Genomic DNA, 11348 nt, shown 5'->3' on the forward strand with positions numbered 1-11348 from the left:
AGTCACTGAATATCAGCAGCATGTTGTCATGAGATCTTCAAAATAGACGTGCAGGTTTATGTCAATTTTTAATGTTCTGGGGCAGCGATAAGGCTTTTTAAAAAAAAAAAAAAAAAGTATGTAATACTAAAGAGACTTCATCCCTTCGCACTTCCTAAAGACGGGGAGCGGTGAGTGATGTGGTTAAGACGGGGGCCAGAGTCGACAAAATTAAATAGAAAAAATATTAGTCTTCAATATTCTTCATGTCCGTGTGTCTTCTTGGTTTTTGTTAAATCTAAATACATTTTATTGTATTCATCCCAGCAGGACCTGCCGTTTCAGCTTCCACAAGGCGTCGTATGTTTACTTCTGACGATCCTGTGTGGAGCAAAGAAAAGCAGCTTTGGATGCAGTGATATTCATACATTCATTATAATGTATATAATAAATAACAATAACATACAGTTGTATACAAATACATATATGTACATTTCAGAAACATGACTTCCTTTTCTTTTTACCTGATCAAGTCGGGGTCGGTTCTGTAATGTGGCTGGTTCATAGCTCTGGAAAACAAACAATAGCCTTATTAAAATTAGAGAAGTCCTGATCCACATTTTTGGCTTCTGATCCAGTCCTATTTTTCCTATTAGTCTTGCCGATCCGATCCTTTTTTGGAAATTGTGCAAAAAAAAAATGAGGATGCACCACTCGCAGGATTAAACACCCCCGGATTCACGGTTTACTACATGCTATTCCAGACTTTTCACCCCGTTTTTACGGGCGACATCAGACTTCTTTCAACCAATCAGGTAAGCTAAACAATAAATATTTATGTTCATGTTCAGTGGTTTGATTCTCATATACTTGTTTTTAATAGCCCTGGGAGAAGTTCATAAGGCATTCATAAAAAGGTCATACAGTAAACCTCGGATATATCGGACTCGGATATATCGGAAATTCGCTCACAACGGACAGATAAAAAAGAACCAATTTTTCTGTAATGCATTTCCAATAAAAATTCATTGCATATATCGGATTTTTTATAACGGATTTCGCCTATTTCGGACAAAATCTCCAGTCCCGTTCCAATGCATTTCCATTAAATTTCCCTCGCATATATCGGATGGCCGCATCGTGGCGCTCCGATTCGCCGAATCGTGACAGGCCGCTATACGACGTCATTTGCAGCGTTTGCAGCGTTGCCTGCGCGTCCAGGTACATTGGAAACATAGTCAAGGAAGTGCCTTTTTATAACGGATAAAATCCGATTTACGCATATACCGGATATAAATCCGATATATGCGTAAAACGGACATTTTCCGGTATACGCATATAACGGATTTCGCTTATATCGGACAAAACCAGTGGGAACAATTGAATCCGATATATCCGAGGTTTACTGTATTACTAAAAAAAAAAAAAAACAGGTTTGGCTAGCGCCTTCATTTCAACCATGCTAACTTTTTATGACCCTCCCTCATAAAAGAATCTGAATCGTTAGAAACCAGAATCAAAACGAGGAATCGGATCTCAAACGATGCCCAAGCCTGCTTACCGGATATTATTTACTTCGGTGCAAGTTCCCATGTCAAACTGCATAGTTAGGTTTCACCAACATATACCATTTACCATCATTTTATCCAGATTATTCAAAACAAAAACTAAACTCCTTCCAATCATTTAACAAATAGTTAACTCAAATTTAACTCAAATTTAGTTTAACTCAAATAATAATGCTAAAAACAAAATGCTGTATTCATGTGTGCCTTTGCTACGATGCAACACAAACATGCTAACTACACATTACAAAATAACATTTTATGTTCAAACAAAATTGGAATTGAGGTTTGGCAAACTGACCTTTTTGACCACCTCTTCCTCTTCCTGCTTCTTCTCGTAGTGAGAAAAGTCGTCAAAGATGGAGGTGGTGTGTTTGTACTGGACGATGATCTTGAGCACCTGCTTGGCCTTCTCCAGCGGAACCTCTTGAGTGTCCCGCGAGTTGGTGACCGGCTTGTTGTCATTGTTCTCCAAGCGGATGTGGCGCAGCTGGCTGTTGGGCACGTCCTTAACAAACAACCAGTTCACGTCAAACTTGCCCTTCCACTTGTCCTGCGCCCAAACGCCGGCACTGGTGCCGTAGTCCACGGGCGAGCGCATTTCCGCCACGCCGCAGAAATGGCCGCTGCCGTTGACGCTGAACAACAAGTAAACGGGACCTTTGGAGTTCATGGCCCTGAAGGCGGAGTCCAAGCGCTTGTTGCCGTGCTCCGTGCTGCACCAGATGGAGTACTTGATGGAGCGGTGGATGTCATCTTCAGAGTAGCTCTTGATGATGAACACGCGGCCGTTTTTCAGGTTCCAGTCAAACTCTTTGGGGTTGTAACTGTGGGCGGCTCGGAGCTTCTCCAGGACGGGGTGGGACTCGCAGCCGGGCTCCAATCCCAAGCAGACACCCCCTCCGCCCCCGTTACCGATACCGCCGCCGCTTGAGGAGCCGCTGCTGTCCAAGCTTCCGCCGCCGTAACACAAGTTGCGATTGCGCGGGGCGACCCAGCGGGTCTGAGTCGCTGGGGCCGAGTTGTGGTTCTGGTAGGACTGGAGGGGAGGGGGAGGAGCCTGCATGGTCATCTGCTGCACGAGCGACTGGGCCGACTGGAGGGACTGCTGAAGGGGCGGCAAGAGGCTGGCAGGGTGCGAGTGAAGCTGCTGTGCCTGGTGCTGTTGGTGGTGGTGCAAAGCGGGCGCCATCTTTGCGGCCACCACTTTATTATCCCAGGTGTCGATGTCCATGTTGTGTTTGATGGGCGGTGGGGGCAGAGGTCCACCGCCTATGGGCGTGCCCAGCTTCATCTTGCTCTTTTGCTGCTGCAGCTTGGCGGGCTTGCTCGCGATGGCAGCCCACGATGCCGGTTTCGGTGGTGGCATTCCGACTGGCGTTCCCCCGTTGCCCGTGGCAACGGCGACACCGGCGCCGCCACCGATCACCGAGCCGGCGGCTTTCACACCCGAGCTGCCCGCTGCCACATCGCCGCCTATTTTAAGGCTCAGCATGCCCTGCTCGAGGTTGTTCATACCTGGAGCCTTACTGAGGGTGTCGCTATGGAAACCAGTCTGACCATCCGGGACTAAAGTGCCTCCTAATGAGCTTGGTGGGTAGCTGTAACTCCCCCCGTAGGCTGAACTTTGAGTCTGCTGGCCCTGAGAACCGCTGGTCCCCCAGGCGGAGAAGGCCGGGTTCTCGGGGAAGAAGTTGAACCTGTGCGGATAAATGCTGCTGCTGAGACCCCCCGGCTGCCCGAACACCGTGTCATGCATGAAGTGGTGGTCTCCATTGCTGAGGGGCGCATAGGGCGTCAGGTAGGGTATCGGCGGGTCACCGCCTGTAGACCACGGAGCCTCACTCAGAGGGTAAGGAAATCCAATGGAGGGGGCGTAGTAGCTGGACAGGTAAGGATCTGTCATGGACTGATAGCTGTTATTCTATAAATAGAAACAAAAACATTGGTGAGGATCGAGAACGAGGTGATGACTTTTCGGCTGTGTTTGTTTCATTCAGACTTCATGTACCAGATTTGTTTTGGTACCAGATCACAAGTGCAAACACGGCATTAATGTTCCTAAGAGCCAAAAGAAGCCGCCCACCTGATTGGACTGTCCAGTAAGATAAGGCTCAAAGTCGTTGTCGTGGACCGCATCCTTCTGGTGCAGGGAGCCGTTCTGCACCGAAACGGGAAAGGCTGCAATGAAATAGAAATTTGTCACAAAACGAGTCGTCACTGTACCGCTAATGGTGTGTATGTTTTGTTTTCATTACTATGATGGGTAAATATCCAAATGATGTACAATGAAAGTACATTCATTTTCTATTAGGGCCGTCCCGGATGACATTTGGTGAGAGACAGGGTACACACATACATACACCTATGGAAAACTGTGAGTGCCAAATAGCCACGTATACATGGACCTAAATATTCCAATTCCATTCGGGTTATTTGCTCAAACAGGAAGAATCTAACCTTTGTATAAACCTCATTCCGAAAGAAAATGAATATATAATTGGATTCACAAGGGTGGAATATTCCTTTCCCCAATCCGATTGAGGTATCTTGTACCCGCTCAAACGGAAAGTTAGACTGCGTTCTTCTTTGTGGTGTTTTCATTTTCCTGTTGTTTATTGGCGGCGTCACGGTGGTCTAGTGGTTAGCACGCAGACCTCACAGCTAGGAGACCAGGGTTCAATTCCACCCTCTGCCATCTCTGTGTGGAGTTTGCATGTTCTCCCCGTGCATGCGTGTGTTTTCCTCCCACATTCCAAAAACATGCTAGGTTAATTAGCAACTCCAAATTGTCCATAGGTATGAATGTGAGTGTGAATGGTTGTTTGTCTATATGTGCCCTGTGATTGGCTGGCGACCAGACCAGGGTGTATAGAAGACAGCTGGGATAGGCTCCAGCACCCCCGCGACCCTTGTGAGGAAAAGCGGTAGAAAATGAATGAATGTTGTTTATTGGCGGTTGGCAAGCAGCTTTCGAGTGCATTAGCGCCATCTGTGGAACAGAATCTAAACCATTCACAAGTCCGGTTTTATTAAAAAAAAGAATATACATATCTATATAAAACATGTGCCGAGCTTAATTATGAAATATTAGCAAGATTGAACTTTATCTTTTCCTGTTCCCGGGTGCGTTCTTTCAGCGAACGCTGAGATATGACATTGTGATGTTCTTCGATTTTAAAAAAATGGAGGCGAGCAATCGGCACTGGACTGCTGCGGAAACTCAATTCCAAGACTGGACGAAGGAAAAACTGGCAATACGGAATTATTCCAACAAGTGAAAGAAAAACTCAAGGAAGTCGGTATCATGTGATGTTGATGTTTACGCTTTACTGCCTTTGCCCCATTGACTATTCTCGTTGATTATAGCGCCGCATGTAGACACGTGATTGGAATATTCCTTTCCATGTATACCATTGCTTTCGGACATGTCATTCGGAAAGAGAACACATGTAAACATGGCTATTGAATGTTTTTGGGATGTGGGAGGATGTCAGAGAAAATCCACTTAAACACAGTTTAAGATCATACAAACTCCAATCAAGACCATGTAATTAGTAATTCATTTCACCTGTATGAACACTGCCACAACATGACTGATAAATTGATCAATTATGGATCAGATAGGTATATATAGAGTGTCAGGTGTGTTTATTGTGAGTGGAGTATAGTTACTCAGTACTCGGTGAATAATGTTCATGTACTTCTTACCTTTGCTGGCATCCTGTCCTTTCGATATCTGAGTAGAAGGGGTGCATGGAAGGGAGATGAAAGCTTACATGGGTCGTGAATGGCACTCAAAGCATCACACATTATCCTCGCTACGCTAACAACACGATCAGATTTTCTTCATCGAAATGCTACATTGGAAAAAAAATTACTATTGATGTGATGCTATTATAAGTACCTAGTGAGGACAGCAGGCCTTGATTACAAGCATTTTTTCCCCCCAAGCTAACCCAGCCTTTCAGTTAGCAAATTAGCTGGCCTCAGTGGGAATGCACGTCGAATCCTTGGAGAAATAAAAAAAATTCCACGGCGTTTAATGTTGCCGCTTACCTGCGCGTCAATGCTAGCAGCGGACATCATCGATCCTCCAGGTGTTGTTTTATAGCCCCAGTGACAAGACGTTCAGTGTGTTGGCTTCACAAACTCCGCTTTGTGGAGATGCTAGCAGCTAGAGAGGATGTTACTTTGCTAAACCAGTTAGCCGCAGCTGCTATCCGGTGTCTCCAGCAGGAGCGGCCGCTTAGCTTGTTGTGTTGCCTGCCGACGCTGCACCACCTCCTGTCAATATGAAGCCAGAGGGAGGGGGAGGTGGGGGTTCGAACCCTCACTGTTGCTTTTAATATTCGAGCTGCCTTGGTGGACCTGCTAACTTATCCCGACTGCAGCTTCAACCGGGTCTGTTAGCCGGAAGTGACGTAGCTTACGTAAACTACGCGTCTTTGGCTACCTAGCAGCAGCGCACCCATGCTAGCAATCCCATTTATTGTAAAAGTACTACATTATATTTCCAGGTTGAGTACTTCTTAAGTACTAACTCACATTCCCTTGAAGTTTTGTGTATTATAAAATATAAAAAATGCACCTTATATATACGAAAATATGGAAAATGTGGAAATCTTATTGAATGGTTGAACAAATATGCAACTCTTTATTTACATATTTCAAATACACACAGATTCACACACATATATTTACACGATACTGCACTTTAACCTCCATGAATTGTACAGTTTAAATAAACTGCCGAAGAAATGTCATCACAAGTGTTGTTGCCTTTGTCAACAAGGTTCCTTATTCATAATCTGAAAAACACAAAAACATATGCTGGACATGAGAGATAGCGAAGAACGTGTATTACGTCAGTACATTGATTGGGAAAAGCCACTTACATATCACAGCTGTTTAGTAGAAGAAGTGTGGAGGTTTGGGTGGGCTATGACACTCATCAGTGGTATCAACTAAAATAAAAGAGCAAAGAAATACATTAAACATAATGCAAAGAAAAATGTGATTATTTTTTTTATTATTATTATTGTTTAAATCAAATGTGTCAAATTCAGGTACGGGGACCAAATCTGGCCCATGTGTTTAGAAAATAACTTTGGGTTGGCCCACTTCAAGGACCTTATCAAGCGATTCCTCCAGTATAAACTACACTGGCATTTGGGTTAAAATGCCAATAAATATTATACAAAACACAAAATTGACAACCATTCTCAATAGGTTGCCAGATTCACCCAAAAGTCAAACCAATTTAACTCTACATGACGACCCGAAAACAGCTGGGATAGGCTCCAGCATGCCCGCGACCTTTGTGAGGATAAGAGGTATAGAAAATGGATGTATGGATGACTAAAAATAGCAACACAATTAGGCCCAAACAACCATAGTCGAAAAATGAGGTTACAGGGAAAAGAGATACAGAAGGTGGAGAATTTAAAGTACGTACTTGGAGTCAACAATTCATATTTCAGATTAATTTTGGTGGAGAAAAGTGTCAGGCGTGATAGAAGAGTTTCATCTAAAATGAAGAAAATGTATAAAAAAAAAAACTGTGGTGAGACCAGCCATCTTGTTTTGGTCTAGAGACAGTACCACTGAGGAAAAAGACAGGAAGCAGAACTGGAGGTAGCAGAGATACGGATGCTGAGGTTCTCATTGGGAGTGACCAGGATGGATAGGATCAGGAAGGAGTACATCAGAGGGACGTTACATGTTAGAGACCTTGGAGATAAAGTCAGACTGAGGCCAGACTGAGATGTTTGGGACATGTCCAGAGGAGAGATAGTGAATATATTGGTAGAAGGAGGTTTATGGATGTAGTGAAGGAGGACATGAGGGAAGTTGTTGTGAGAGAGACAGGTGAAGGAGATGGAATGAATGGCATGAATAGACACAAAAACATGCATATTGTTTCCCCCCAAAATAAAAAGTCCATGTAGGTGGATTTGGTTTAGCTAATAGGGTGAAAGTTGAACATCATTCATATTTTTGTGCACAATGATCAGCATCATACTTACACGAGTTCTCTTCATTGGAGAAAAGACTGACCACATAGCAAGCATAAACAAATGCTAGAAGCTGTGGGGATTGACAACAACACAGTTATTAAAATAATAATCTTGATATGAACACACAACTACCCAAATAGCTCCCTCACTGATATGAAGATCTGGATGATGCCTTGCAGGACTTCTATATACTGGTACTCCAGCCAGCAGCTCAGCACGGTAGTCAGCTCTGGGTTTCCATGGTTATGCCAGTCAGTCGATGGAAGAAGTTGACTTTGACAGCCTGGGCCGTTTTCCTTCCACCAGGAGCCATGCAACGACACTCCGAGGGAGAGAACGTCACTCTCCTGCAGGGACAAAATCAGCAGAACATACGGTATGTATCGTGCTATATATGCTGCGTTTGCATGTAAAGAGAGGTTTAGCACTGGTAGCTCTTTAATTAAGAGCTAATTAATTAAGAGCTCACCTTGGAAAGCCCTCCCAAGTCCAAGTAGAGGCAGCAAACAAAGACATTCCAGCTGAGCCATAACAGAATCCACAGAAGGTACTGAGCAGGCAAGAACACAAGACAAACTAAAGGTGATTTTGCACAGCAGATACTTTAGTCCAGGGGTCTCAAACACGCGGCCCGCGGGCCAAATGTGGCCCGCAGGACACTAGTTTGAGGCCCCCGCCTTGATATGAAAGTTTAATGTTTGATATGGATGCTGTATGGTATCATGTACCCAGAAAAAATTATTACGTTTGATTCATGTTCATGTTAAAGGTTAAATAACTGTTAATAGTTATCCTCCCTATCCGTGTGGAAGTGGTAAGTTTTTGGCTATTTAAGTTGAAAGGAAATAACTTGAAGGCTACCGTTTAGGTCGCTAGCTCTCTAGTTTGCGAGTTAGCATGTGTCTCAAGACCCTGCAGTTGCGCAATATGTTGTAAATAAAAAGAGTATAAATGTGACTATAGTCGTGTTTTGTCATGTCTACAGGGCTCTAATAATGCTTTGTTCATTTTAATCTGAAAAAAATAATTTATCTACCCACTAACTATACTATGTGGTTTCTTAAGTTTTTATTATTTGTTGTTTTATGATTATTATTATATTTATTTATTTATTACAGATTGATTGATTTTCTAATAACACACAGCTACCTGTAAAAAACTCACAATTGACATTCTTACACTATGTTAATTTATGAAATGGCCAAAAAACATACAAAGTATCAACTAGTGGTTGTGTTACTTTTGTAGAATCACATTCTAACAGCCTATCCCAGCTGTCTACAGGCGAGAGGCGGGGTACACCCTGGACTGGTGGCCAGCCAATCACAGGGCACATATAGACAAACAACCATTCACACTCACATTCATACCTATGGACAATTTGGAGTTGTCAATTAACCTAGCATGTTTTTGGAATGTGGGAGAATCCGGAGTACCCGGAGAAAACCCACGCATAGGTTAGGGATAGGGATAGGCTCCAGCACCCCTGCGACCCTTGTGAGGATAAGCAAATGAATGAATGAATGAATGAATATCCTATCATAAATACACAATGATTGCCATGTATATATTTGTGATGGACCAGTCATAAGTTTGAACATACTTCCTCATGCTGTGTGTAAGCGTGTCCAAATGTTTAACCGGTAGTTTACATGTATACTAGACAGCGAATACCATCCTTTTATTCTGCACAAACAATGTTTAACTTCTGACGGAACTCAGCTGGAATCGACTCCAGCATAACCCTGGTGAGGTTAAGCGGCACAGAAAACAGACGGATGGATACAACTACAATTTTAAATATTTCAACCTAAACTATTACAAGCATAAAAAAAGCATAAAATCAAACCAGAATAAGATAACGTGGTCTGTACTGCATGGCACCAAAGAGGCCCAGGATGACCACGATGATGTGAATGAAGTTTATCATGATGGGAGCCCACTGGAAGCCAAGGAAGTCAAAGACCTGTCTCTCCAGTGCAGTCATCTGTAGGAATAAAACAAGACCGTCTCAATACAGCCATCAGGGACAAAGCACTGGTTCTTTGGGGGGGAAGTGGCCCAGTCTGCCATGAACGGAGGAGGGGGGGGGGCAGGGTGGGAAACACAGAAGGAGACGCAGAGCTCTTCATTGTGGCGGATGCACAGGTGGGCGGTCACTTTTTTTGCACATAATATTTCTTTGTGTAGCTTTGCTAGAGCCACAATTCTATGATTAATTTGATATTATTTTGTAAACACTGATTTTTTTTTTCCGGTTCCACAAACTAAAAGTTCAATATTTATATATTTAGCTTGGAAAATTCTGTCAACATGTCAACATTTCAAAGTGCAGCGTGTCCTATAGTAATATATTAAAAACAATAAGTAGGTTATACAGTATACTAATAAAATGCAATACATTAAAACTACTTTGATTCCAAATAAACCTGATGGTGTTGTGTAAACAGATGTGTGTGTATGTGTGTATGTATGTGTGTGTGTCTGATCATCTTACCAGCTGCAGACAGCACAGGAGGACCAGCATGCATCGTGCCGAGCAGCAGCCCATGATGATTCCTCTCTCAAATGATGCCAAAAACAACAGCCAAGATTCCTCTTTAAATATGCTCAAACAGGAGAAGCAATCCAGCGAGGGGTGAAAGATGCAGCAGTGCACACACACACACACACACATACACACACACACAAACCTCACCTCATTGCAATAACACTCCGTCTGGGAAGTAGGGGGAGGGTGATATGGGGGGTGGTTAGTGCCACATAGAGGCGTAAAAAAAAAAAAAACGGGGCTGAAGGAGGTTGAGGTTTCCTGTGTGTTGGCTTGTAATGTTTTTAAAATAAGTCAAAATGAGGCTCAGTAGTGTTTGTGTCCTCCATGTTTGATTTCACTGAGGTTTGATTGACTTGGAGTCGAGTGTTTTGTTGTTTTGAACAATATTTACAGACCTGATCAAAATAGCTACAATTTACCTTTTGCATATTTGGATCTTAATGAGGTTTTAATATTCAAAAGCAAGAAAAGGAAGTGTCAACAAAAGAGTTTTGAAAAAGTAATTTAATAAAAACAACAATTTCATCGATATAGGCTGTTTATCAGCTGATCAAAACCATTAAAACCATTACTCGAAAAATTACAAAAAAGTCTCAAAACCAGAAAAAAAAAATTTCTTGACTTGTTAATCACTGCTAAAATTGTTTTGGGCAAAGATGTATACGGTGATGTATGACGATATTCATTGAAATAGGATATTTATAGCGCAAATATCTCAGAAATATAAGACATTGTCCTGTGACGGGAACAGGTCTTTTTATGCAGTGGAAGTCAAATGTGCGAGTTATTGTGTGTAGCTGCTCTATAGGATACCACAACTTAATACAAAGCGCCGAAAAAATGAGCATAATAGGTCCCTTTTAAGAATTGTTATGCTAGTGTGCAATGCTTTGTGGGTAATGCAGTGTAAAGCGAGTCGAGTACTTCTGATAAAATGCGTGTAGTGACAATAACCGGACCTAAACAGTGGCGCCGATTCACACATAATCTGAACAAGTTCACGTCCAAGTTGTACATTGTGTTCAGTTCTACATTCTTAGAAAAATTAACATGTTAAATTAATGTGTTATTTTGTAACTCAGTAAAAAAAATAGCCTCAGATTTACGGTAATTTGAAAATAGCATCGCACATCCTATTTCCGGCTACAGCTTCAATGATAAAGGTTTGAAAAAAATATATATTTGGAAACATCCATCGGGATGGATTAAAAGGCTTAACGGGCTGGATAT

The 11348-nt window shown here is 42.7% G+C and overlaps 2 protein-coding genes across 2 annotated transcripts; both read right to left on the reverse strand.

The window, feature by feature from the left end:
• Positions 1-102: 102 nt before the first annotated feature.
• Positions 103-5975, reverse strand: ythdf1 (YTH N6-methyladenosine RNA binding protein F1). Its single transcript, XM_058051813.1, has 6 exons — positions 5604-5975; positions 5256-5283; positions 3631-3725; positions 1846-3468; positions 504-548; positions 103-360 (listed from the first exon to the last, which is right to left on the reverse strand). Exons 1-6 carry the CDS (start codon positions 5631-5633, stop codon positions 346-348), a joined length of 1836 nt encoding a protein of 611 aa, XP_057907796.1. The 5' UTR covers positions 5634-5975; the 3' UTR covers positions 103-345.
• Positions 5976-6204: 229 nt separating this feature from the next.
• LOC131104148 (sodium/potassium-transporting ATPase subunit beta-1-interacting protein 3-like) lies at positions 6205-10295 on the reverse strand. The gene is made up of 7 exons (XM_058051011.1): positions 10062-10295; positions 9414-9551; positions 8034-8114; positions 7714-7911; positions 7574-7634; positions 6443-6511; positions 6205-6355 (listed from the first exon to the last, which is right to left on the reverse strand). The coding sequence occupies exons 1-6, from the start codon at positions 10239-10241 to the stop codon at positions 6456-6458; spliced, it is 714 nt and encodes a 237-aa protein (XP_057906994.1). The 5' UTR covers positions 10242-10295; the 3' UTR covers positions 6205-6355; positions 6443-6455.
• Positions 10296-11348: the final 1053 nt, after the last annotated feature.

Source organism: Doryrhamphus excisus, chromosome 16 (genome assembly GCF_030265055.1).
Source record: "Doryrhamphus excisus isolate RoL2022-K1 chromosome 16, RoL_Dexc_1.0, whole genome shotgun sequence".
Lineage (NCBI taxonomy): Eukaryota > Metazoa > Chordata > Actinopteri > Syngnathiformes > Syngnathidae > Doryrhamphus > Doryrhamphus excisus.

Excerpts from the sequence above, each read along its gene's own strand:
- ythdf1 (XM_058051813.1), bottom strand. The coding sequence starts at position 5,633 with ATGATGTCCGCTGCTAGCATTGACGCGCAG. Across the intron at positions 5,284-5,603 it reads CTGCTAGCATTGACGCGCAG|ATATCGAAAGGACAGGATGC; the intron begins GTAAGCGGCAAC and ends CCTTCTACTCAG. Across the intron at positions 549-1,845 it reads AGGAAGAGGTGGTCAAAAAG|AGCTATGAACCAGCCACATT; the intron begins GTCAGTTTGCCA and ends TTTGTTTTCCAG.
- LOC131104148 (XM_058051011.1), bottom strand. The coding sequence starts at position 10,241 with ATGTGTGTGTGTGTGTGTGTGCACTGCTGCATCTTTCACCCCTCGCTG. Across the intron at positions 8,115-9,413 it reads GACCACGTTATCTTATTCTG|TACCTTCTGTGGATTCTGTT; the intron begins GTTTGATTTTAT and ends TTGCCTGCTCAG. Across the intron at positions 7,635-7,713 it reads TCATCCAGATCTTCATATCA|CTTCTAGCATTTGTTTATGC; the intron begins GTGAGGGAGCTA and ends CAATCCCCACAG.